This window comes from Embiotoca jacksoni, unplaced genomic scaffold, assembly GCF_022577435.1.
Source record: "Embiotoca jacksoni isolate LCO1_2020_lvr unplaced genomic scaffold, fEmbJac1.0.p SCAF_47, whole genome shotgun sequence".
NCBI lineage: Eukaryota > Metazoa > Chordata > Actinopteri > Embiotocidae > Embiotoca > Embiotoca jacksoni.
In genome coordinates this window covers 541,620-565,571 of record NW_027185400.1, presented here as the reverse complement: position 1 = coordinate 565,571, position 23,952 = coordinate 541,620, and the positions used below count along the sequence as shown (strand labels likewise).

Sequence of the window (23,952 nt, the reverse complement as noted above, 5' to 3'; positions counted from 1 at the left end):
GATTTGAAAATTTATATTTAATGAATAAAGTCACTCAATTGGCCATGACAGCTTCATCCTTCTCTGACTGTGAGGAATGATTCATGGCTTAACATGTCCTGTGTGTGTGTGTGTGTGTGTGTGTGTGTGTGTGTGTGTGCGTGCTCGTGGGTGTGTGTGCTAAATAACTTCTCTCATACCCCGCCCTGGTCCAGTGCCCTATAAGTATCAGGCATTGCAGCAGGTGCCAAATATAGACTCGCAGAGACTGTCCCGTTCGCAAACGCGAGCATCCTCAGAAAAGATTAACAGGAAAAAAAAAATATATGTAAACAAGGAATTTGTCAGATTAAATCTGCATCAAAATGTCATGCCAGGTCAGATTAGTGGTTTTGTTTTTCACAAAAAAATACAGACAGGCATAATAAATCATGAAAATAGACCACGTGAGGTCCTGTAAGGGATGACAGACACTTTGATTTATAGCCGTCTTGGTCTTCACCAACATTTGAGATGGAAACGACCAGGTCTTTAAGTTACATGTTTGACTTTCTTCACTGCTTAGTAGTCACTAACTCTGCCAATAAGTGGTGGTTGGATTGTGTACACTGAGTTTCAATAAGAAGTTTTGTTTATTATAAGGGTTGCTATGGCGGTTGCTGGTGAAATGTGGAGGCTGTAAAATAAAAAAATAAAAAGTGAGATAAAGAAAAGAGCTATCAGTCTTCTTTGTTGTTTTTTTTGTTTGTTTTGTACATACCAACTCCAAGCACATTTCACATAATTTAAAAAGTACTGTCATGTTATAATGAAAGTCTAACTAAGAAACGCAAGTTTACTTTGGGTTTCTCATAAGAAACTGATGCATCGTAACTTAAATGTCTGGTTCCAGGCTTGTTGCTGTCTCAACTAGATTACAATGATACCATTTACAGATTTACTTGTCCCTCTGCTTTGGCCTACTTGACCCACTTTATCATGCCGCTTGGAGATATATTTACTTATCACACTGCACTTTGTACACTTTGGTTAGATGGTCGTCACTTACTATATGCTGCCTGCAGCACCGGTATATATTAATATGCAAAGCTATTCTGGACAGATTACCCATGTACACATCAATTTATGTTTGTTCAATCTTAGATTCAACTTCAGGTCGGGCTTTAAAGTGCCACTTGTGTGAACTGAGACTGACATGAGGAGTCTGTTATGGTGGTCGGTCGTGGAATGACCTGCAGGCGAGACTCGATTGAGTCTCTCTTGTCTCTCCAAACAAAATCTAACTGTGGTTTTTACCACAAAATCTTGTTGCTTTATTGTATAATTAGTTTCGTCACACTTTTTGTAACCTCTTCTGTTAGACATGAGTTATTGCTCTGTACATCTTCTCATGTCTTTTTTTTATTTTAAGTATGTAATTGACATTATCTTAACTGTTTTTTTTAACCTGGTTAAATAACATAAAAAACAAACACTGTATGATGCAGTTTAATTTAGATTCAATTTAGTAGTGTTAGTTTAGTCCCATACAGTTTATAGTTTTGTCAAGTTTAATGTGGTTTACCTAACGTTAGCTAATCCAGTCAGTTTGCTTATTTTAGCCTTTTGACGAGTTAAATTTTGACATTAGCAAATTCATTGAATTTATCTGTCTTTATTTTTCCTTAGTTTTCATTATATATATATATTTTTTTTTTTTTTTTTTTTATCTCAATGTAGTTTGTTTCATTTCGTTTAATTGGAGTAACAGGTGGAAAGTAGCTAAGAAGTTAAACTGCATTTATTCAGCCGACTGCTTCAGATAAGTTAACTTGTATTAACACTATAACTCATATTTCATAAATATTTATACATATTTATACAAACACGAGAGGGATACGCTGTACTTTCGGCTAAACTTTACTTCCGTACGTTTTGTTTGCAGCGTTCAACTCACAACTATATTTATTGCTTCATTTGTGGGTTAAATTTCACCAGCAATTGTCGGCTGCATCTAAACTGTTTTTTATAGGTAGGTAGGTAGGTAGGTATATACTTTATTCATCCCCGAGGGGAAATTTTTTTTGCCACAGCAGCATACATACAGAAGCAATAATAGAAACAATAGAATAAAATAATAGAATAGAATAATATAATAGAAAAGCAATAAAATAAAATAGCAGTAAAAAAATATAAATATAAAATGCACAGTATATACAGTATATACAGTACATTATATATTATATACAACAAACCAATAAACACAGTCAACATATATATATATATATATATATATGTATATATATACATACAGTACAGTATATATCTATATATATAATATACAAGCAACCAAGAAACACAGTCAACAGTCAACAGTTATAGTTATAGTAGATATAGTATATAGTTATAGTTTATAGTGTGTCATAATAGGTCGTTGACTTTTTGCTGCTATTTTGTTTATGAACATTTTGCTGATAATATTCCTGTAAATGTTGGGTTTTTTTCTTCCCTTTTTTCCCTGTATTTCCTGCGTATTTCCTGTCGTTCCTGCGTTGACCTTTTGACTGCGGATGTTGTGGCTGTCGTGTCTGAGGTCTCGGCGCCCCCTGGTGGTCGCAGCTGGCACCGCGTCCGATCAACAGATCTGATCACGCCCTCCTGCAAGCTGCACTCGCTGATAATAAGATAAAATGCTGCAATGTGCTTTGACTGCAAGTCCTCATATGCTCCGCAGCATTTAAAAAAAAAAAATAAAAAAAAAATTTCCAGTTTCCGCCCTGCAGATGATAATCCTGGCATGAGGAATACGGAATCTCTGATTAAGCTCGTATGAAACCGAAAGGGGAGGTGATAATAACAACCAAAAAAAAAGTGATGAGAGGGAGGTGTCAGTAACAGAAACAGGATCGACCAACAGGGTAAGAGGAAGACGACTAAAAAGCGCCTGCTTGTCTCTGGATCGGTTTTTCTTCTTTTTTAAAAAAAAAAATAAAAAAAAATCTCACTTTTAGTTTGTTTGTTTTTCCTGTCACGTTACTCGTTGGGACAAAGAAGAGATCAGCTGTCAGAGAGGTGAGACTTGTGTCATTTTCACGGTTTTTTGTGTGTCTTCCCCTCAGTCAGTAAGCAAGGGTTAATGTTGGTTAGATCTTTATTTATGCAAATTTAAGTGCTTTTTTTTTTTTTTAAACACACACGATCTGTCGATTACTTTTTTTTTTTTTTTTTTGAGGGACGTGAATATGCTTCAATTATTGTTGACTAGAAATCCATCTCAGACTCTTAGTGGTTATTTGGGAGGGGGCAAAACAACACCAAAGAGCAGCAGAGGACAAAACTGACCTGAGTGGAAAAATTAATGTCCTGCCTCTGCAAGAGCATGCCACGCCCACTTGTATTTCTATTGCATTTTAGCTGCAAGAAGAACAAAGAAAGTGACATTTTGTTTACTTGAGATTTTCCCCGAAATCACGTGATTTTCTTGCACAAACTGGACTTCACCGGACTGTAAACTCATTAAAGCACTTTTTTGGTGGTGATTTTTTTTTTTTTGCACCACAGTTTGAGCCACTTAAAAACTCTGGAGCATAAAAAAATTAATAAAAAAAAGACTCTGACTCTTTGTTTTGTTTGTTTTGTTTCTTTTTCTGTGCACCTCCTTTTCCCGTCCGCTCTGGTTTGCATCAAAAAAAAAAAAAAATCCAACTTCCTCCCTCCTTTCTCCTCCCCTCCTCCTCCTCCTCCCCCACTTTTCCTGCAGAAATTGGGGAGTGCATCGGGAAGAGAGAGTGAGTGTGATCGGTCCGGAGAAGTTTCACCCAGCCTCCTTCGCCATGTCTGCTCCGGGTAAGTGACTCAGAGGAGCAGATGTTTACTTTAGATTTTCCGACGGTATTGTTTGTTGTGTTTTCTTTTGTTATTTCGCCATTGTGAAATGATGAGGCTCTTTCGACTCAAAAGTTTCCACTGAACGAGCACCTTGTGCTCGGGTCATTTTTTTGGGCTCCTCCCCAAGGTGGTGAAATCTGACAGAAATTCCTTGAATGCATGCTTGAAAACACACGTCCTCCCTCCCCGTGGGGTCCTCCCTCGCGTGGGGTCCTCCCTCCGCAAGGAGCAGAGCAGATGTTAGGAGGTGAAAGGTTGCTGGTTTTTTTTTAATTTATTTATTTTTCTTTTAAACAGTCTGCGTGATGCGTTTGAGGTCATCGGTGAAACAAAGCAGGAACTAAAGAAACAAAAACAAAAAAAAACAAGTTTGGTTGGAAAAATGTGACGTCACTGCCAAAGCGGCGTGAACACAGGAAGACAAAAACGCACACCACGTGCACCACAGGTGTGCTCTTTGAACGGAGGGAAACGGTCACTGCGGCTAGTCGGAAGGTTACCATGGCAACACGGTCGGCAGGAAGCAGGTGTGCTTTAAAGGCAAAAAGGAGACTTTTATTGTTGATTATGTTTTATTTATCTGATAATCCGGTTTTTTTTAAATTTTTGATTGGTTTGGTAAAACTGAAAATACAAAAAAAACCAAAAAAAAAAACGAGACCGTTTTGTCTTCAGATTGTTTTTTGTTTTTTTTCTCCTTTGAAACCACATTTCATAACTTCATTAAACTTTTATAGTAATTTAAAAGCATAAAACACTCAAGTTTCAGATAATCTTTGCGGGTAAGGGTTTAATGACTTGATCATAATTTCTCATATGACCCTATTACGCAAACATCTTTTTCAAAATTCACTTCATTGACTTTTCCCTCCACAGCCTCCTCTTTTAGTTTGTCATATCCGCTGCTACTTTGCATGTATTCTTTATCGCTCTTCAACTTTTGAATAACTCTACATAAGTGATTCCTTTTACTTTCAATTGCTGTGGACTTCAACTATTATATGACGTTGGTAGATAGCAGCATCTTTGGACAGCTGTAACATATTTCCCCTCAGTTGTACTGTTTTTTTTAATTTATTTTTTTTAAACAAATAGCGGATGTTTCTATCATGCGCAGATAAACACTTGTTTTGTCACCAGAATGTCAGGAAATGGTTTTATTTGGAAAGTTGGACTGATGCCTTTGAAGCTTGAATGATGTCAATTGTTATTATTTTATTATAATGAGGATTATTAATAGATAAAATGAAGCGTTGAGGCTCAGGATCTTTATCGTTACCACCGCGCTGAGCTGCCAGGTGAAAACCTCACTCAGGAGTGTCCTTCGTTCTTGGTCAGGAAAGTCTGCACCTGTTGAATTTCTGTCCAAACGAAGACTCTTGTAAAGTAATAACTCTGTTTATCAAGCTCTTTTAAACCAAACCCGTTTTTTTTTTTTTTTCCCATGAAAACGTGAGTTAAAAACAAACCACAGTGGGTGTCAGCCCACGACACTGTCCAGTTTTTCCAGTCGTGGCTGTTTGCACTGGGGCTAAGGGTTTAAAGTAGATATACTGGCTCTGCCCAACCATCAGGGAAAAGGAGGACGAGCCACAGTAAACACACATGTGCTATCAGCCACACACACACAGATCGTGACTCCGTGCTGGGATGACCTAAGCGCTTGTTGCTGAATCATTTTTCTCTTTATTTTATTGGAAGGTAAGAACCTGAAGCTCAGACTCGAGATGAGAAACCAAGAAACAGCTTTGAAGCTCATACTGTGTTTTTACATGTCATTTTTTTTTCTCTACATGCTGTGATTTGATACGATTAGTTTTTCATTGGTTATTTTAGTTTCTACATTTATGTTTTATTTTGTTCGTTCATTTCAGTCGTTTGAAATTAAGCTCTGTTGTTTCCGATTTGAATGTGATCTTGGTTTTGTTGAGGAGCAAATACATGCGACACAATGAGGAAACGCTGCATAAATCAGAATTTGTATGCAAATTACACCGAGTTGTATCTTTTAAATTGAATGATGCAAATCAGTTAGTTTAAGCATGTTGAAAAGACATAAAGCGACATAAATGACCAGAAATTGTTTACTTCTAAATTCAGGCCAATCAAAAGTTGTTGTACTTTGATCTAATCATCATATCTTATCACATAATTACTCTGCGATGACACGGGTTGTTTTACGAGGTTGCGTATTGTCCTAACTGCACGGTTAAAAGTGTACCCAGGTTGTACACTGTTGTGTTTTAACATTTTGTTGATATTTGAATGTGGTTGTGTTTGTGAGGTGTGTTGGGTTCATGTTCCATGGTGGTTTTGCACTATGAATTGCACTGAATTAAAGAAAACCCTGGATGAAAGTATGACTGTGTAGAAGGTAAACAAATGTCATTGTCCTCTTTTCCAGGTTACCCAGGCGCTCCCAACTATCCACCCTACCCCATGCCTCAACCCGGCGGCCACTCCGTTGCCCCTTATCCAGGTCCTCCGGGGGAGTATGGAGACCCTAATCAAGCCCCTCCTCCCGGGTTCAACATGGCCTACAATCCGGGCCAGCAGCCCGTCATGTATCAGCCAGGACCGACGGGCCACGTTCACGAGCAGGACTACGGCGGCCCTCCTGGAGGGATCTCCCAGCCTCCGGGCGGGGGTCTGTCTGCGGCTGCCGTCGGGGTTCCTCCGGGGCTCGAGTACCTCACACAGGTAGGCCGAAGGGGGATCAAACAAAAAAAAAACTTGGCTTCGGGTCTTGAAGTTCCTGACGATGAGTAAGATGTTCGTCGGTGCAGTCAGGTGATTTGAAATGTGCTCCGCTGGTTTACGTTATCGTGTGATCACCACTGGAATGTGTTTCTGAGGGTTGGACTCGCCGGCAATGACCGACAGTCTCTCTGTACTGTGTAGCACCATAACGAGCCGTAAGAGGGTTTGTACACGTGTAGCGGGAACATTAACTCACCTGACTTCTTCCATCCGTCACGTGTCTTGAAGGGAAATGAAACGTCACGTGAAAACATTTCCTCTGTAACTGATTCACTTTTTTGTTCAGGTTTATCATGCTGAAATAAAACACATTATATAGTCAAGTATTTGCCAGTAATCTGAATACTTAAATCAGACTTTTAAATCAATTTTTTTCCCTTTTAAAACAATGTATGATGTCAGTCCTGCCTCCTTTTTGAACTTATAAAGATCACATTCAACATTGCTCTCTCTAAAAACTGGAGCTCTGAAGCTTCTCTTTGTGCGAAAGAAAAAGTTTACAAAACAAAATTTATACAAATTTTAACTGCCCTTTTTTTGGCTTGTTGACACGTATCTCTTCATGTACTCTGACAAAATAAAGAAATTTTCTTCATACAGTAGAGTCTGACAGGTAGTTGATGGTTTTATGAAAATTCATGGGGAGGTTTGCTTTGCATTGCAAAAACGTGAAAACAAACTTGCTGCTTCTATAAATAATTGGGGTGGACTTCCTCTTGACTTCTGTTACATAAGTTTCCCCGTTTTCAGAGTGTATTTCTCACATATTTTTTTTCTCGTGTGGTTTTTAGATTGACCAAATCCTAATCCATCAAAAAGTTGAACTCCTGGAAGGTACGGCAAGTTTTTTTCAGTTAGTCATATATATACTCTTTAGAAACAGCAAATAACCTGCAGCAGTTCCTTTGAGCTCTGAACCTCTCAAAAGTAGATTACAATGACAGCCGACCTTGGTATGTTTTACTATGTACACTTTGTTGCTCACCGTTTCCACTCCCCTGCTTCCGACCCCACCCAGCATTCATCGGGTTCGAGACCAACAACCAGTACGAGATAAAGAACAGCCTGGGCCAAAAGATCTACAAGGCCAAAGAGAAGAACGACTGCTGCACCAGGAACTGCTGCGGCTCGCTGCGTAGCTTCGACATGAAAATCAAGGACAACACGGACCGGGAAGTCATCCGGCTCATACGGCCTTTCCGCTGCGTCTCCTGCTGCTGTCCCTGCTGCCTGCAAGAGGTCTGTGGACAAAATCTGTGTGCGTTTAGGTACAAATGACTCTGCAAGGGCCAAAACAAGTTGTTTGACAGCCCCATATTGAATTGATTCACCACACCAAGACAAATATTGATCCAAATCAGCGGCGAAATCGCTCTGAACACTCACTTCTGACATGAAGAAATACTCATATCCGCTATAATATTGACCCTAAATGTGCCAAGATGATGCGTGTCATTACTCATGTTGTTAATAATTAATTGTATTGATTGTTTTGCTGGTTGAGATTTTTTGAGGGAGTGGCTACTTTTAGATCTCATGAAGGAGCAATAAGAAGAGTTGACAGAAGAATAACCAGTTAAAGGAAAAGTCTGTGAAGTCCAAGACGGACTTTTGTACGATAGTTTATTTTCGGTCAGTTCCACAGATACTGTCCTGTAAATATGATCTAGAACAACAAATAATCTGCAGCTGAAATGAGTTCCTAACAAATGTCAAACCCTTTTTTTTTTATAATTGAACCGCTGAAAATGTGTTAAGGCTTGAATTTCCCCGTAATGAAGGGCAGAGCTGTTTTGGTGGCTGACATAGTTTGCTGGCCGCCTTCAAGTGTCAGCCAGCGATACACACAGAAGTTCTCCGTGGTGTTGGTTTCACCATTCAGGCTTCATTTGACTCGCTTCCTCTCCAGCCAGCCACCGCTTCTTTCACTATTTGAGGTTTAACACCTCAGGCATACCCTGGGTGTTGTTTCAAAACCCAGGGGTGACATTTCTAAGGCTACATCCATTTTAAAACAATTTTTTTTTATACAGTCTATGGTAAAAACGTTGATGCCCACCTCTTTTACAAATCAGCTCAACCTTGTTGAAAACGAATCAATTATATTGGACTTGATTGTAAAATCAAGACAGACACATTGTTGGTTTTGGTCTTTTCATCAGGATTTTGTTTTTGTTGGTAACAAAACAAATATCATCAGCCATGTGCGCTTTTTTGCTTTTATTTGGATTTAAGGTTCCTGCTGCCACCGCAGAGCAACGGAGGTGAAACAAAGTTTGGTTTGTGGCGCTCACAGGACTGAAAAATGCCATTTTTAAAATGAGGCGAGGAATCTGTCTAAAACAATGGCCCGGTTGCTCTGGATAATCTGTCAGGATTGGAAGACATTTTGGGCATGTAAACGTAAAACTATTTGTCTAAATACAACTGAGAGTTGAGAAAAAGATTGTTAATCCGCTTTCGTTTACGTGAGAGAAAGTTATTCGTTCTTATTGGCATAAAAACCTGCAGCCTCGCAGCTCTCGCTGGCTTTATATTCGGAGATTGTCCGTCTTTTTCCTCCTGTCGCCTTGCGTTGCTGCAGCTGAGTGGTGTTTCCACGTCTTTGTGCTCCAGTGTGCTCAGGCGGGGGGGGGGGGGGGTTGTTAAGAGCCTGAATGGGCCTTTGTCCGTCCAAACTGTCTCCTGGACTCCCTGATCCTCTGCTACCCGCCCACCGTCCGTCTACAGTGCGCTCCCACTGGCATCAACTCAACCTGACGCACTCGCATACTGCAACTTCTGTTTCCCGGCCAGACGGGAGCCACGTGAGATGCGTTAGCTTTGTTATGTGCGTTCTCAATAGAGCGGTCAAGAGCCTCACTTATCATTCCTGCAGCGTGACGTGCAGCGTAACCCCGTGATGTTTTATTTATAGCCGTCGGTGTCGAAGTTATGAGGGCAGCGTGTCAATCTGTGAGAAATAACGTTCTGATTTGGTGTCGGGGACGGTGCGTGTGTCTAACTAAGCATGTGACCCACAGATGGAGGTCCAGGCACCACCGGGCACCACCGTTGGCTACGTCAAACAGGACTGGCACCCTTTCCTGCCCAAATTTTCCATCCAGGGAGCGAACAAGGAGACCCTGATGAAACTGGAGGGGCCCTGCTTCGCCTGCAACTGCTGCGGGGACGTCAACTTCGAGGTGAGCGCCAACGCAACTACTCAGGTGCATTTCATGTCGTTCAACCGAGAACGTGTCTCCAAAACCATTTCAGTATACTTATTTACTTTATTCCACAAAGTTGAAGCTCTACCCAGCAGTTGACTGATGTAAAAACGATGGCGTCAAAATGATGACGTTAAAAATGACGACCTAAAGTAAAGTACTCAGAGCGAAGTAAAAATGACGACCTACGGCCGGACCGACTGCTTCGCCCTGACTCGGTATGTTGACCTCAGCTTACCACCGACTGGTCTCACGTCTCTCATCAAGAAAAGCCGAAGCGTGAATTAACACCTCGACGTCTGGGTCAAAACTTTTCAGCCTTTTTTTTTTTTTTTTTTCGTACAAAAGATGTGGTGTTAAAATGACTCGAGAGCTTGTGAACAACTTGTGATGAACTCCCGTCGCTCCGCAGCTGAAGGGGAGAGATGGCGGCAAACCCATCGGTCGCATCAGCAAACAGTGGAGCGGCCTGCTGAAAGAAGTCTTCACCGACACCGACAACTTCGGCATCCAGTTCCCGATGGACCTGGACGTGAAGATGAAAGCCGTGCTCATGGGAGCCTGCTTCCTCATCGTAAGTTTCGGCGACAAACGCTTCCATTACAATTTATTTGTATTTTTTTTTTTGTGGGTTTTAGTGACGATCACGTCATTCTTCGCTGTTGCTTTGCAGGATTTCATGTTCTTCGAGAAGGTCGGGGAAGCCAACCAGCGGAGCTCCGTGTTTTCATAACAGGAAACGGCAGCGTGAGAGCAAAGGTCATCTCCTGTTATTCATCGTCCATACTTTTTTTTTTTTTTTTTTTTTGATTGGTGCCAGTCCCAGAATCCATTTATATACACGCATGCAGCGACATCATTTAATTAACCAGCATTTTTTGGGGGGAAACCGATCCGAGCTCGGTGACGGGCGTTTCTTACAGCCTGTAGAAGTTGTGTCTGTTTTGAAGTGAATGAACGTACCTCCAGCAAAGACATGAACCCTGCCAAAGAAAAGCAGCCTGACCCTGAATGTCTTCTTCAGGGTCGACACACACACAGAAATAAACGTACACGCATACTTTTGAACAAGCTTGATGCTACGCTAACATCGACAATACGAATCAGTGCCGTCTTTTTTTGTCTGCTGCGCGCACGCTTTATGAGAGAACGGCAGTAGATATAGTTTAAGTGCAATATACACAAATATATGCATGTGAACAAACTAAACCCTAACTTATCTCTTGCACCTGTTGAATATCGTCACATTAACATGGTCGTTGCGGCTACATAAGCATGCTGACGTTAATATTTAGCCGCATAGCTGTGGACTTTTTACTGTTTTTGTTATTGTTTTTTTTTTTTAACCAAAAGCATGATAAGAAGCTGGGATGTTAGCTGCAGGAAACAGGCTGGTTGTTGTGTTGGTGAGCGGACCGGCAGCATGCTCGCTGACAGTATTTACCAAAGTTCTTGGTTGTTGTTTTTTTTTCTCTTCAGCCGCCCGTAGTGTACTTCAACAAAACTGTAAAACGGGCGACACTGTAAATGCTCTCGTGGCCCCTTTGGCGGTCCAGCGGTTGCCACGGACAGCTGGGCCACAGTATGACCTCCGGAGACCGCTGTGTTGAACACGTGACGACGTAGTACAGGGAGAGCAGTGGGAAAAAAAATAGGAGTGAAAGTAGTAATAGAAAGCAGAAGTTGAGGTCGGTGACCTCAGAAGGGTTGAAAACATCACCGGTTGAAGGGTTTTGAGGAAACGTGATCTCTGCACAGACCTGAACTTTCAGCTCATCTGATTTATGCGCTGCTTCAGGACGTGTTTTGAAAATAGCAGGTTGAATGTAGGCTGTTGCCTGTTTAATGCCGTTAGCTGCTCTCCAATAATCATTCGGGTGGTTTCCCCCGTTCTTGTTCAGATAAAATGGGCGGGCCTCCCTTGAGGCTTCGTTGCCACTAGTGCTTTCAAATCCAGACCGCAGCTCACTGTGATGTTGTCAGTGACTAAACGTGTCTTACTTTCACCTGTATACGCATCGACCAGTAATCTGACCTCTTATAAGGAAAGTAGCCAAATGCTGTACAGTGCAGGTAATTGTTCACTAACAGTTTTGAAGTTAATCTTGCAGCACGGGCTTTCTTTTGTATCCGTTGTGTATGTGCAGCATTCATTTAAACAAAAATAGTTTTGTACCATTTTCTTTCTTGTTTTGTGATTGTACTTAAAAAAAAAAAAAGATTTCAGAAATAAAAAAAATAAATGCCATGTTAAGTCATTATCAAAGTGTAGCTGTGTTGTGTTCTTCTGCTCCAGTGACCATTCAGGAAACTGTGGGGAAGGCCCGAGTTAATCAGTCTAAATGTGAAACACCTGGTTTCTCTTGGTGAGGGGGGAAAAGAAACATACAGTCGCTTGTTGTCAAAATGAGTCCAAAGTCGACTTAAACGTTTTCCTCAATCGCTGCTAATGTTCTCAGTTTATTGGTTTCAGTTCAAGAGTCCTCTGAACTGTGACACAATTACAGAAAGATATTTAAATTGTTATTTTGGAGGCAATGAAATGAGACAAAAGCCTCTACACCGTGATCAGAGACTGCAGGTTTGACTGCGCCCCCTCCTGGGAGCGTGTGAGAAGTGCACGCAGAGAGTTCAGGAGGACCATGTCTGCACATGTTCATCTGTCCATCTGTCCTCAGCGTTTCCAGGAAGTGACTCAATTTAATCCTGCGATTCTTATTAAACAGGAAGTCCGTGCTTTGCGGCTGGTCGTCAAACAAAAAGTTCACCTGAATTCATGAGAATATCTGACTATATGTAAGGTCTGAGTGGCTGGGTTTGAATCAGTAGCACTGATCGGAGTCATTATCTCTGTCAGAAGAGAAATTTAATTTAAGGGCAGGGAAATTAAATTAAATTAAGAGTCACACACATTAAATCTTTCGAAAAAGGTAACGGACACAAACACAATTCAAGGACACCACTGATTTAGCACTCCTAGATGAAAGTATGAAAAGTCTTCTCTCTTGTCGACACCTGGTGCCTACATTACCCACAATGCAACTAATTTAAAGAATTTCCTAAACAAAAGCCAGCTTGTGATTTACTAATGGCGTTTCTATATTATTATTAAAACCAAGATCTGATGTTATTGGAAGCAAAGTGACGTACTTAAACTCGAGGATATGACGCAACGTTACACAGAAAAGTTAACTTTACTGAAGAATAATCTGATATTTGTGGTTATAAAAAGCTACAAGCAGTCATCGTGGCACGGTTTCAAATCGAAGCAGGAAATAGAAAAGACTGGCAGATCATCAATTTTATTTTATTTAACACGACAATAATTTCAAATACAATATATACAAAATTCATTAAGGTACAAAAACTATTTGCAAAAACATGTGCTGAAAATGTCACAGAAATATAAAAACAGTGGTGAGGAGTCTTTTTGCCAACTTCCTGTGTTTGAGAATATTTTTTTTACTTCTCACATCCATCCATCTTCATTTTATGTGACCTGGACTGTTTCCGTATCGAACGCAGTCGATGGCGGTTGTATCGTGCCGGAGCGTCGCCGTAAAGCAAAGACGTCACTATTGAAGTCCACCAAAACCAGCCGGGATCTCCTCAGACTCGTCTCTCTGCGCTGACCGGAGGCCGCTCCCTCTCTCCGGGAGCGTCCCGAGACCACCGGATCAGGTACCGGCTGGCCAGCTGCAGGTTCCACTGGTACCTGGTGAGGATCCTCAGGCAGTCGTCTTTGGAGCAGAGGCTCAGCGAGTACAGCTGCTCCAGCTGAGGAGACAAGAGGGGAGAGGACGAGGCTCAGAAGCAGCCATCTGCGGATATGTGTTTCGATTTTAGAATAAAACATTCACGTTAGTTTATGCCATAAAGTGGAGCTGCGTCAGAGAAGAACGTCCAATTCCTCGTGTTTTCTGTCATATCTTTAATACACTTATATATTCGACATAAATCACTTTTTATTGTCTTTTTGTTGAAGGCCGCAGCACAATTTAACCTCCTTTGCCTTTTATTCTACAAACAGCTTCAAACAGCAGATTGTTCTGTGTTAACAGTCCGTCCACGGTCTGACCTTGAGTTGCTTCTCAGCCCTCACTGGGTTCCAGTCGTTCCGCTGAAGTGCAGTATGAACCTCTTCAATGGTCGCCCCGTGTACCGCCTCCATGACCTGAGCACAGCAACACGTGCCTATTTGAATCCACTCAGCGAGAGGTGAGGGGAGAAAAAGCATCCGGCACAATAAGAAACTTGCTCCCACCTGTGCAACGAGGCCGTCTCTGGTGTTCTGCACGTGAGGCGGCTTGTCCCGATCTCTCCCTCGTTCTCGATCTCTTTCCCTGCCGTCCGTGTCGTCCAGCTGCGGGGTCGAGCGTGCAATCTGGGACATTTTGGCCAGGTTGGAGCCTCCGACGCCCGGCTGAGGCTGCGCCTGAGGCGACGGGACAATCTGCGCGGGCCACGAGGGGCCCGGGGCCAGGTGGATCGGGGGCCTCCTCTGGGATTTAATGTTCGGGTGTTTCAGGTTGGGGAGCGGCGGTCGGGAAGGGGGAACGATGCTGGCATCGCTGAACCGCCGAGGATCCTGCTGCATCAACATGCTCTGAGGAAGCATGAGTCTGCCCTGCTGATCCACTCTGATCTCCCCGACTGTATGAGCTCGCGGCCGATGGCCGCTTAAGACCGACTCCAGGCTGTGGGTCATACCTGAAGACACAGGGAGACGTCCTTTTTCATGAGAAAAGTACAGTTCATAGTAGTACTGAATAGAGGTGGCAGGTGAATTATTCTGGCATACAGCACATAGGCACTGCCAAGCTTCCTGATTCGGCCAACAGGGGGCAGACTTGTCAAATATGAATTACTTCCCAGATGGATTAGATGCTGTAAATATAAACAATACAACAAAAAGCAACATTTTATTTACTTTTTAAACATAATTCACAAATAAATGAATGCATAAGTGTGCAATTACTCTTAATGAGTGATATTTAAAATTAGTTTTTACAGTTTTTAAGGGTTGGGGACCTTCAGCAGAGACTGTGTGTAATGACAGGGGCAGTGTAAATGCAAGCAGGAAGTACAGCATTAACAGTGGCATGGAAAGAAGATGGCAGACATTTTTGTTTAGGTTACCACAGCCGGGATATTTTTAGTTCCTACCTGCCATTTTCTGCAGGTTGGATCCCTCCTTCTCCCTGCTGGCGCTCGGCCTCCAGCTGCCGCTACTGCACACACACAAGGGATAAACAACAGTAAACAACGTTAGACCTCGGCTCGCAGACCATGCAGACTGACAGCAGGTGAAAGGTCAAGGCGGCGCGTGCACTTTGCATTGTGCAATAAAACTCAGTGACTCAGAGACCGGAGGTGGAAGTTTATGGGGTTTTCTACACGATAAAGGCAGAATACAACAACGTAGAAACCTATTTACAGATAGCTCATTTTCGTTGTTTTGTTGCATCCCGACAGGAAAACAAATTGGCAGGAAACTAAGCAGGAAAGGCTGAAAGGCAATAATGAGAGGAGACCACCGTAAAACCCTATAATGTTGTTAAAACAGCTTTTAGACGTGATATTTGGATTTCAGGATCTATTTCTTTGGTTTGATGGTGCTTTTTTTTTTTAATGATTTCAAGCCACTGTTTTTTTTCTGTTTTTTTAAAAATAAAATTAGCATGACTGATTTATCACTTTGAATTTAGGTCAGACAGTAAACTATAATCCTTCAGTGTTTTTTACTGGTTCCTGTTTAGCTCTTAGTTATTTCTATACCTGCAGATAACTGGTCAAACATACAGTACGTATCAGGATACTTTCAGTTCAGCCTTTGAGGGTGTTCAAAAACAACAGTGGTAAAACAAAATGGTAAATGTGAGGTCTTTCTTGTCTGTAATCAAACATGATCCCGTCTTATTATTTTTGCACCACCATTTATCTTTCATAAATGGCATGTTTTTTTAAATTTATTATTATTTTTTTTTTTTATAGAAGAAGTAAATATACTAAATCAGATAGAGAAGAGTGAATGAGGAGAATCACTGACTCTTCCAGGCTCACAGGTTTCCCCCAGTGCTCAGGTTTGATGTCTCTGTGGCCGGTGTGCTGCAGGCTGCCCTTCACCGGGCCGGAGATGAGAGTAGTGGGGTTCGGCCCGGGGTTGTTGGAGGCGGCAGCGGCAGCAGGAGGGTGTGACGGCACGGTGAGGCTGGCGGGAAACCAGCCGATGGCCAGCGTCCTCTGGTTCTGGCCCCGCCACTCACTCAGCTCCAGACTGGACGGAGAGGAACATTTGGTTCAAATGAGATTCCATCGTTTAAAAGAAACTTACGAACAGAAGGCAATAACATCACTGAAATGACTCTGGTGTGCTCATGCTAAGTAGCTTGTACTTGTACTGAACTTTACGGGTGTGTTTGGTTGCTTATGAGTTAAACTCTTCATTTCTCAAGAGGATAAATATGTTATTCTTTTAAAACATACATAGTCTTGCTTTGAGCTGCTGAAACTGTCTGGTGTGACAGGATATATGTACGTTACGAGTACTTCTACTTTTTTATTTGTGTCATCTTTACTATTTTACCAGCTGTACAGAGAAGAGAATCAAGAAACAAGTGAATCGGTGTTTGCTGAAGAAGACTAAATGTGAAATGTGCGAACGGGACCTTTAATACACAAACTGTCCACTGAGGTCAACAACGAACCAACAAGAAAAGAAATTCACAACAACAACAAAAATACAAAAAATATTTATGCTTGGGGATCGTTTCCTGCATCAGGACTCACATACTTTTTACTAAAGAGCACTGAACACTTGATGACTCACTTTGGAGGTTCTTTGCGTGACTGAAATCCTTTTAAATGGCCTTCAGTTCAAGTTACTAATAAACAAAGTGCATGTTTGGAGTAGTTTTTTATGTCTTTTTGAATATTTTTAGGGTATATTTATGACTGTATAAGAAAATAGAAACAAAAATCTGCCTCCAGTGACACAGTGAATACCATCTTGAACACTGTGTGGACAGTGAAGCTGCGAGACTCGTTCGACAAATGAAGCTAAATGCATTCGAGGACTGGATGAGATTACGGCTGGAATGCACCATTTAAGAGCAGCCTGATTTAAACCACTGCTTCATCTTAACAAAAGGCCCATTGTGCCTTTGCTCTTTGTGTCCGGCCCTCCTTTCTCTTACTCACCCGTGGTCTATGACGGTCACAAGGTCGTTGGCCACTAGTGGGAGTTTCCTGGATTCAGCAAAGTCTCTGGTTGCTTGCATCTCCATTGGTTTAGCCTGGTGAAATCGGGAAATATGATAAGATGCCGTGCAAAGACTGATTAGATGTTCTGATTTCATCACCAATGACGTAAAAGCTTCACGTAATGTTCGGACCTCTGTCACCATGGCGGTGAGCTGGGCGAAGCTGGGTCTGTCGGCAGGATTGCAGGCCCAGCACTTCCTCATGACGGCGTAGAGATCCTGAGGGCAATCCGGCGGTTTCTCCAGACGCTCCCCCTCCCGCTCCACCCGCCACAGGATCTGGACCGAAGAGGGTAAAGGTCAGAGACAAATCTGTCAAAACGAGCATGAACACAAACACTAAAAGCACAGCGTGAATGTTCAGATGCTGACGAGCGCGTACCTCTCGGCCCGACAGACCCAACCAGGGTTCCTCGCAGTAGGTGAACATCTCCCACAGGGTGACGCCGAACATCCAGACGTCTGAGGAATGGGAGAAGGAGCCGATCCGAAGACTCTCCGGAGCGCACCTGGAAGAGAAGAAGCCACACAGACCAGCAGGAATAAGTGTGCTATTCATATTATTAGTAATTATTTCCTCCTCAAACTTTTGAATCTTCCCAGCGGCCCTCACCATGCAAACGGGATCCTTCTGTGTGCCGTCATGACGTAGTGGTCCGTCTCTTGGCTCAGACCTCGCATGAGACCGAAGTCTCCGATCTTCACCATCTCCCTGTAGGCCAGCAGTACGTTCCTGGCAGCCAGGTCCCGATGGATGAACCTCCTGCTCTCCAAGTACTCCATACCTGCCACGATCTGCGTAGCAAAGAGCCAGAGGCGGACCAGAGGGTACTCGTACTGACGGGAGCGCAGGGTGTCGTACAGAGAGCCCGAGGGGGCCAGCTCTGTCACCTACAGCAAGAAGACAAACAAGGTCAGTGCGTATTCCAGCTCCGAAAAACACATTTATTATCACTAACGGATCCGCCGGTTATCAACTCACCATCTTGAGGGGCTGTGTGAGCACCACGCCGTAGAGTCGAATGATGTTGGGGTGGTCTAAGGACTGCATGGTGGTCACCTCTTGGAGGAAGTCGGTCAGCGCGTCCGTCTGCCTCGACGTGCTGCTCCTCAGGGATTTCACTGCTACGGGCAGCTGAGAAGAGTAAAGAGACGGAGGCTCGATCTCAATCACGGCACGCACATACACACACACACACACACACACACACACACACACACACACACACACACACACACACACACACACACACACACACACACACACTCAAACGCACTTCAGCAAGCAGCACCAAGTAGCTCAAAGACGCTAAAATCCTCTGGACCTTCAAAGTCAGGTGATGACTATGTGCAGGTCTGTCGATTCAGTTTCAACTCAATCCACTCTATTTATTTCAGTGTAAAATCACCATGTACCAAAACACTTCACGAAAAACCTACAACAAGCAAAACAACGAGCAATCACACTGAAATATCGCTGTCAAAAAAGTAGTAACATAAGCATAACCAGGGGACTATAGACTTTATCAAAAAGAAAGGTTTCCAGAATAATCTTAAAGGTGTGAAGGAATTTGCATTCCCTATTAGGTCTCCCTGTCTCATCGGGTTTCCCGAGCCCATGAGGTTTCGTCCTGGACTCTTGTGTTGCCACGAGACAACGTCTGTTGTGGCTACAGAAGGAGACCGTCGAGCGGTCCAAGGTTAGCCGAGTTTCAAGGATGAAGCAGGCGCCTCTCCTTATCTTAAATAACAGAACATTCTTGAGGACAATATGAACTGGACCTGGTCGGGTAGGAACGGACAGGTGGTTCGACATCTTTAAGCTCGTCACTGACTATACTGCGTAACTGTATATGTTAGTTTAACGGTACATAATGCACAGCATCCGATCTGTAAAATAGTCCCTTACCACTCTCCCGGTGGACGTGTGCCACTCTCCCCTCTTCACCACCCCGAAGGACCCGGAGCCTATCTTCTCCCCCAGAATCAGCTCAGTGTCCTGGATGAGGCAGGGGAGAGCCCGGCTGCCGCCGTCCTGGCCCTGAGCGGGGCTGCCTCCGCTACACTGCTCCCCTCCATCCGGACCTCGGCTGCTGAACACCTGTGTGCAGCAACACGTCAATAAACAAGAACCAACCTGCCAGGTTTGATAACGCGGAGCTCTCGCAATACAAAGATGAAGGAGATGTTTCAGACCTTGGGCTTCCATGGCCGTGAACGTGAGTTTGTCTTGTAGCGTTTCAGAGCGTCCCATAATCTCCTTTGTCCTGCAAAAAAAAAAAAAAAAAAAAAATCACAGATTGATATCACTGTATATTGATTATATTTCAATTTTGCACTCAAGGTTAGATGACTTAAGCTCTAAACAGTTGTTAAGTTGGACACTTTTTTTTTTAAGCCACTTAAATTTATCGCAGAAAAAAAGTAATATAAAATATGTGACGAAAACAACGTGAAATAAACAAAAAAAGTGCAAGTAATGCTAAAAACCCTGTGAAATAAAAAGGCAGGCTTATCTTGAACTACAGCTATTTGTATATTCTTCTAAAATGTGAGAATTATTCTCTGATTTCATATTCTGACTACACAGTAAATTTACTATTTTTATATTCTGGACAGCTGTGGGACAAGATTATATGTTTTCTAAGGAGCCTCTTGGTCCGAGGATGTGATTTTGATCGACAGTTTTATATTTGTTTTTATGAAAAAACAAATAGCTGGTTCACCGAATAGGAAAACGATTGTTAATTGCAGCCCAAAGATACAAAGCAACCAAACACAGAGTCGCATGGTAGCAACATGGAAAAGAAATCATTTTTAGTGGAGCGTTGCTTTAAATTTACGCTGAATATCCTCAAGATGTACAAAGTGAATTTCTGTGTGAAAAAAAATAAAGCTGGAAATGAACACTTTAGGTTTTGAACTATGCTGGCAGCCTGTGAGATGCAGGTCAAAGAAAGCAAAAACATCAATAATGTAAATCGTGTATTGATTAGGGGCCTTTCAAACACAAACATTCTCCGGTGGGCAAACAGAAGACAACGCTTCTGAAGCAGGAGCGGCTCCAAACATCCATTACTGAGCCAAAAGGGAAATCTCTTCTGCCAGAGGCAGGGAGCGATCAAAGCAGGCTCACCGGGTTTGCTGATTCCGATCTGCTCCAGGTCCGAGTCCTTGACGTAGGCGAAGTGCCCGATGCGGGTGATGTTGAGGCCATCTCTGACGCGCAGGTAGAACTTCTCCAGCTGGACCTCGGCCAGAAGTTGGTACAACCACTGAGTGTCCTGGTCCATCAGCATGACCCGGCCGACCTGACTGTGGGGTCGAAGGTCAAAGGTCGTAAGGCGAGTAGTGACTCTCATTAAAACGTCTTCTCGATCGTGTTTCTGGACGGCAGATATAAAACTGAGCTCCGTGTCAGGGCTCGTTAAAGACCTGGTTTAATGGTGGCTTCGCTCCCGCTCTGAGCCTTGTTAGGTTGCCACGGTGACCTAACAAAAAGCCCTCTGAGTCCGACGCTGCGTTATTTGGCTTCTACCCAACTTTTAACAAGCTGTTGTTTGTGAGGGGAGGAATCTCACACTGACGCCTGTCGATCACGCTCACCGCGTCAAGAGTGACAGCAGAGTGGACAAAGTACCGTCATTAGATCACACTAATAGGCAGTTAGCGACGCAAGTAAATCGGGAAAATGGGGAAAGACGATAGAATACGCACAGGAGAGAAAAAGAGGAACAGGTGGAGGTGGATACGGGAAACATAGAAACATGTGGGTGCAGTTTCAGAGCTGTGAGAAGGACTCTGACTCACTCTGAACCTCAAAGGCAGCGATCCTGCAGGGAATCCTGCAGCACTGTGACAAACTGAGGGCAGGTGTTTTGGAGCCACCAGTCGGACCGGATCCTGTTCACACAGTATTTATGTAACTACTTGAAGTGACAGTGTTGAAATTTCTCTGAACCAGCAGCAGGTCTATGAGTCTGTGCATCATTTTCTCCTTCCAGCTAATTAACCTTTAACGTTAATAACACTGCTCTGAGTCACGAGCACGGTTTGCAAAACTCCCTTTTTACTGGAAAATGAAAAGTTGGAAGCAGTGGCTGCTTCATCTGATAGTTATAATCTCCAGCTCTTAATGTTACTGAAGGTTGTACAACCATAAATCACCTGCTTATCAGCACACCAAGCCCAGCAGGTATGAGTCAGGAAGGACCTTCAACATTCCCGTCAGATACCCTGGGAAAAAATTAACATCCACCCTAAACAACCTGCAAGGCAACATTATCTTTAGAAATTTAAGCTGCTCAGTTGGAACCACGGCTTCAAAAAACAAGTGCAAGAAGGTACTCGCCTGGACTTGCACTCATTTATAGGGACAACTCCCAATTAAATATGCAACAAGGCGAATTCTCTGCAAGTCGCTTTCAAATTCAAAAGGAAAACACTCACAAAAGATAAACAAAGAGAGTCTGTCTATGTACAGAGTGATGAATATTTAACCTGCCCGGCTACTGAAGAAAAGAATCTGATGGCACGCGTGGCCAACAGCTCAGTTATGCAGTTCACAGCCCGACGCGGCTGGACGGTCACGTTTAAAACTGTCCCGGCTTTAATGTGTTTACGCTGCTGATGTCTGCTTCCTCAGACTGGAGCCCGAGAACAAAACAAAAGAAAAATCAAGATCACGATCACGTCATTAGTCAGTGACAGAGACGCTCCTGAGGAGGCTTCATTCCTGAAGAAAGAGCATAACCTCAGTCTGGTCTATTATCACGGGAGTTGAAGGGTGTGCCTTCAAAAAAACAGACAGCATGAGTGTGTATACAGTCGTAGTAGAGGAAGTGTTCAGATTTCTAACTTAAGTAAAAGTACTTCAGTACAATACTACTATCCACAGTATGCGAGATACAATTTTATTTAAAGCATAACAATCCCATTCAGTGTTACACAATATAAGATTGTTATTATTGACAGATAAACATGTTTTTTTTTCACATTAAAGCTGGTGGAGATGATGCAACACTGAGCTGCTTTATAAACTGCCGGGTATTTCAATCTGCTGTGTTTCCATGTATCGATCATATATTTGTATTTAGACCTTGAATTAGAAAAGTAACTCCAAATCACAGCTGTCAAATAAATGTGTTGTCATAAAAAGTACAATATTTCCTTGTTAAATGGGAGTGAAAAAGAATAAAGTAGCACAGAATCTAAAATGCCTTAATATAGTAATGGTAGATGTAAATTACACCACAGACACACAAATGGTTGGTTTGGCTTTATTCTATTATGATTTATTCTCAATTAGTCTGTGAAAGACACAAAAGCTGATTTAGCCTAAAATAAATATTATAATATGAAGAACTACTGTCCTCTAAAGCACATTATCCACAAATTATTAAGTATTTTTTTTGTTGTCAAATACTTATTAAAAACGTGTTTTACACTACTTCCGTACAACCTTCGGATATATATAGGCTAATTATCTCCACATATGAATAAATAATCTCCAATACTCACCGTTAATCAATATGACTCGGTCTCCCGGTTGTTGACTGTGTTTCTCAACCACACATGCCCCGAGACAAGTGATCCATGTCGGATAGTGAAACCTCCAACGGCGTCGACGGAAGGTTCAAATCAAAACTCCAGTCCGATCTCTCAACTCGTCCCGTCACCACACAACAGATCCGGGCTGTTCCTCCGAGGCTTCAGATGTGACCTATATTTTAATGTACCGCGCGCCGGTGCGTATCAAATGATCTACCTACCTGTGTGCGCGCGTGTTTTCCACCTCCCTTCACCGCCCGCGCACAGCTCCTCAGCTGGCCACACCCCTTCCCGACTTCTCACCTGAGCTCTTCAACACCGGGAGAAGCTGCGGACAAAAAAAACCAACAACCGTAAATCACCTGCACTGACGACACAACTCGCAAAATGTCATAAATCATGTGTCGAAAGTAAAAGGACAGTCAAGTTGGCTCCGAGTCAGCTGGAGCTGTGCATCCGTGTGGTCTCACTGGATGAAGTGAGGCAATAAGCAAATATTATCATTTTTAATTAGGATATAATGCAAAAAAAAATTATGTAAATGCATGTATGTATAAAATCATTTTTTTTTTTATTATACATGAACATCAAACATGGTCATTATATGAGGCTATAGGGACTGATGGTATAAAAAAAAAAGTTCAAAATTAAATAAAAGTTTAACAAATATATTGCGTAAAAAAAAAAAATTGAAGTTGTAATTTACACATTAATAAACACATTCAAAACTTTAGCCCCAAGTTTCACCCACAGAAAACCATTTTATAAGGTTGGGTAAAAGCTTAGTTGGCTAAAACTCTTCTAGCTGATGTTAACTAGAGCACAGGTTCAGGTAAGTTTACCTAGTTAAAACCAGTTTATAATGTGTCATCTAAAATAATAAAATACACCTTATTAATAATATAATGTTAGCTGGGAGGCTAAAACCAGTTTATTATGTGTTGAGGTTTAAATATTTGTTTGATTATAATTTGATTTAAATTCATGGCTATTTTTGAAGCAGATGTTTGTAATGCTGTTGAATTCATATTTTTTTCTATCTTAAATTTGATGGGTAACAGATGAAGAAATAAAAACTAAATGTTATGCTGTACAAAACAACAGTATTAACAACCACAGTCTTAAAGTACAGGAAAGTTTAAATAATAGCTTCTTTTTAAAAAAAAAGTTTATAAAGTGTGATTTACACAGACTATTTGTAATATGTTTATTATAAAGAGCTGTTTGTTTGATATTATTTAACTGCCCTCATTGTGTCCAGATTAAAGTAGATTAACCATGACTGGGGTGGAAATTATTACTACAAATAAAACTATTCATTCTCT

General features: G+C 42.2%; 2 protein-coding genes across 6 annotated transcripts; one reads left to right on the top strand and one right to left on the bottom strand.

Annotated features, from left to right (window-relative positions):
• The first annotated feature begins 2,637 nt into the window (after positions 1-2,637).
• On the top strand, positions 2,638-12,069 carry LOC138210637 (phospholipid scramblase 1-like). 5 transcript variants are annotated; one of them, XM_069169903.1, is made up of 9 exons: positions 2,638-2,876; positions 3,013-3,030; positions 3,719-3,804; positions 6,251-6,546; positions 7,398-7,440; positions 7,625-7,845; positions 9,630-9,791; positions 10,228-10,389; positions 10,489-12,069. In XM_069169903.1, the coding sequence occupies exons 3-9, from the start codon at positions 3,792-3,794 to the stop codon at positions 10,546-10,548; spliced, it is 957 nt and encodes a 318-aa protein (XP_069026004.1). In that variant the 5' UTR covers positions 2,638-2,876; positions 3,013-3,030; positions 3,719-3,791; the 3' UTR covers positions 10,549-12,069. The 5 variants fall into 5 exon arrangements, with proteins under 5 accessions (XP_069026004.1, XP_069026003.1, XP_069026002.1 ...); XM_069169902.1 differs by having other exon boundaries at positions 3,010-3,030; XM_069169901.1 differs by having other exon boundaries at positions 2,638-3,030.
• A 1,039-nt stretch (positions 12,070-13,108) lies between these two features.
• On the bottom strand, positions 13,109-22,848 carry tnk1 (tyrosine kinase, non-receptor, 1). The gene is made up of 14 exons (XM_069169948.1): positions 22,598-22,848; positions 20,214-20,392; positions 19,274-19,344; positions 18,987-19,178; positions 18,060-18,212; positions 17,691-17,968; positions 17,460-17,586; positions 17,210-17,356; positions 17,016-17,110; positions 15,865-16,092; positions 14,982-15,046; positions 14,080-14,525; positions 13,894-13,989; positions 13,109-13,592 (listed from the first exon to the last, which is right to left on the bottom strand). The coding sequence occupies exons 2-14, from the start codon at positions 20,374-20,376 to the stop codon at positions 13,425-13,427; spliced, it is 2,229 nt and encodes a 742-aa protein (XP_069026049.1). The 5' UTR covers positions 20,377-20,392; positions 22,598-22,848; the 3' UTR covers positions 13,109-13,424.
• Between the last annotated feature and the right edge of the window lie 1,104 nt (positions 22,849-23,952).

What these genes read in the sequence shown, in the direction of transcription:
- LOC138210637 (XM_069169903.1), top strand. An exon ending in GCGGGGACGTCAACTTCGAG is followed by an intron (nt 9,792 to 10,227) that starts GTGAGCGCCAAC and finishes GTCGCTCCGCAG; the next exon opens with CTGAAGGGGAGAGATGGCGG. An exon ending in TGGGAGCCTGCTTCCTCATC is followed by an intron (nt 10,390 to 10,488) that starts GTAAGTTTCGGC and finishes GTTGCTTTGCAG; the next exon opens with GATTTCATGTTCTTCGAGAA.
- tnk1 (XM_069169948.1), bottom strand. Translation starts at nt 20,376, where the DNA reads ATGCTGATGGACCAGGACACTCAGTGGTTGTACCAACTTCTGGCCGAG. An exon ending in CACGGCCATGGAAGCCCAAG is followed by an intron (nt 19,179 to 19,273) that starts GTCTGAAACATC and finishes TGCTGCACACAG; the next exon opens with GTGTTCAGCAGCCGAGGTCC. An exon ending in AAACCTGTGAGCCTGGAAGA is followed by an intron (nt 15,047 to 15,864) that starts GTCAGTGATTCT and finishes GTGTGTGTGCAG; the next exon opens with TAGCGGCAGCTGGAGGCCGA.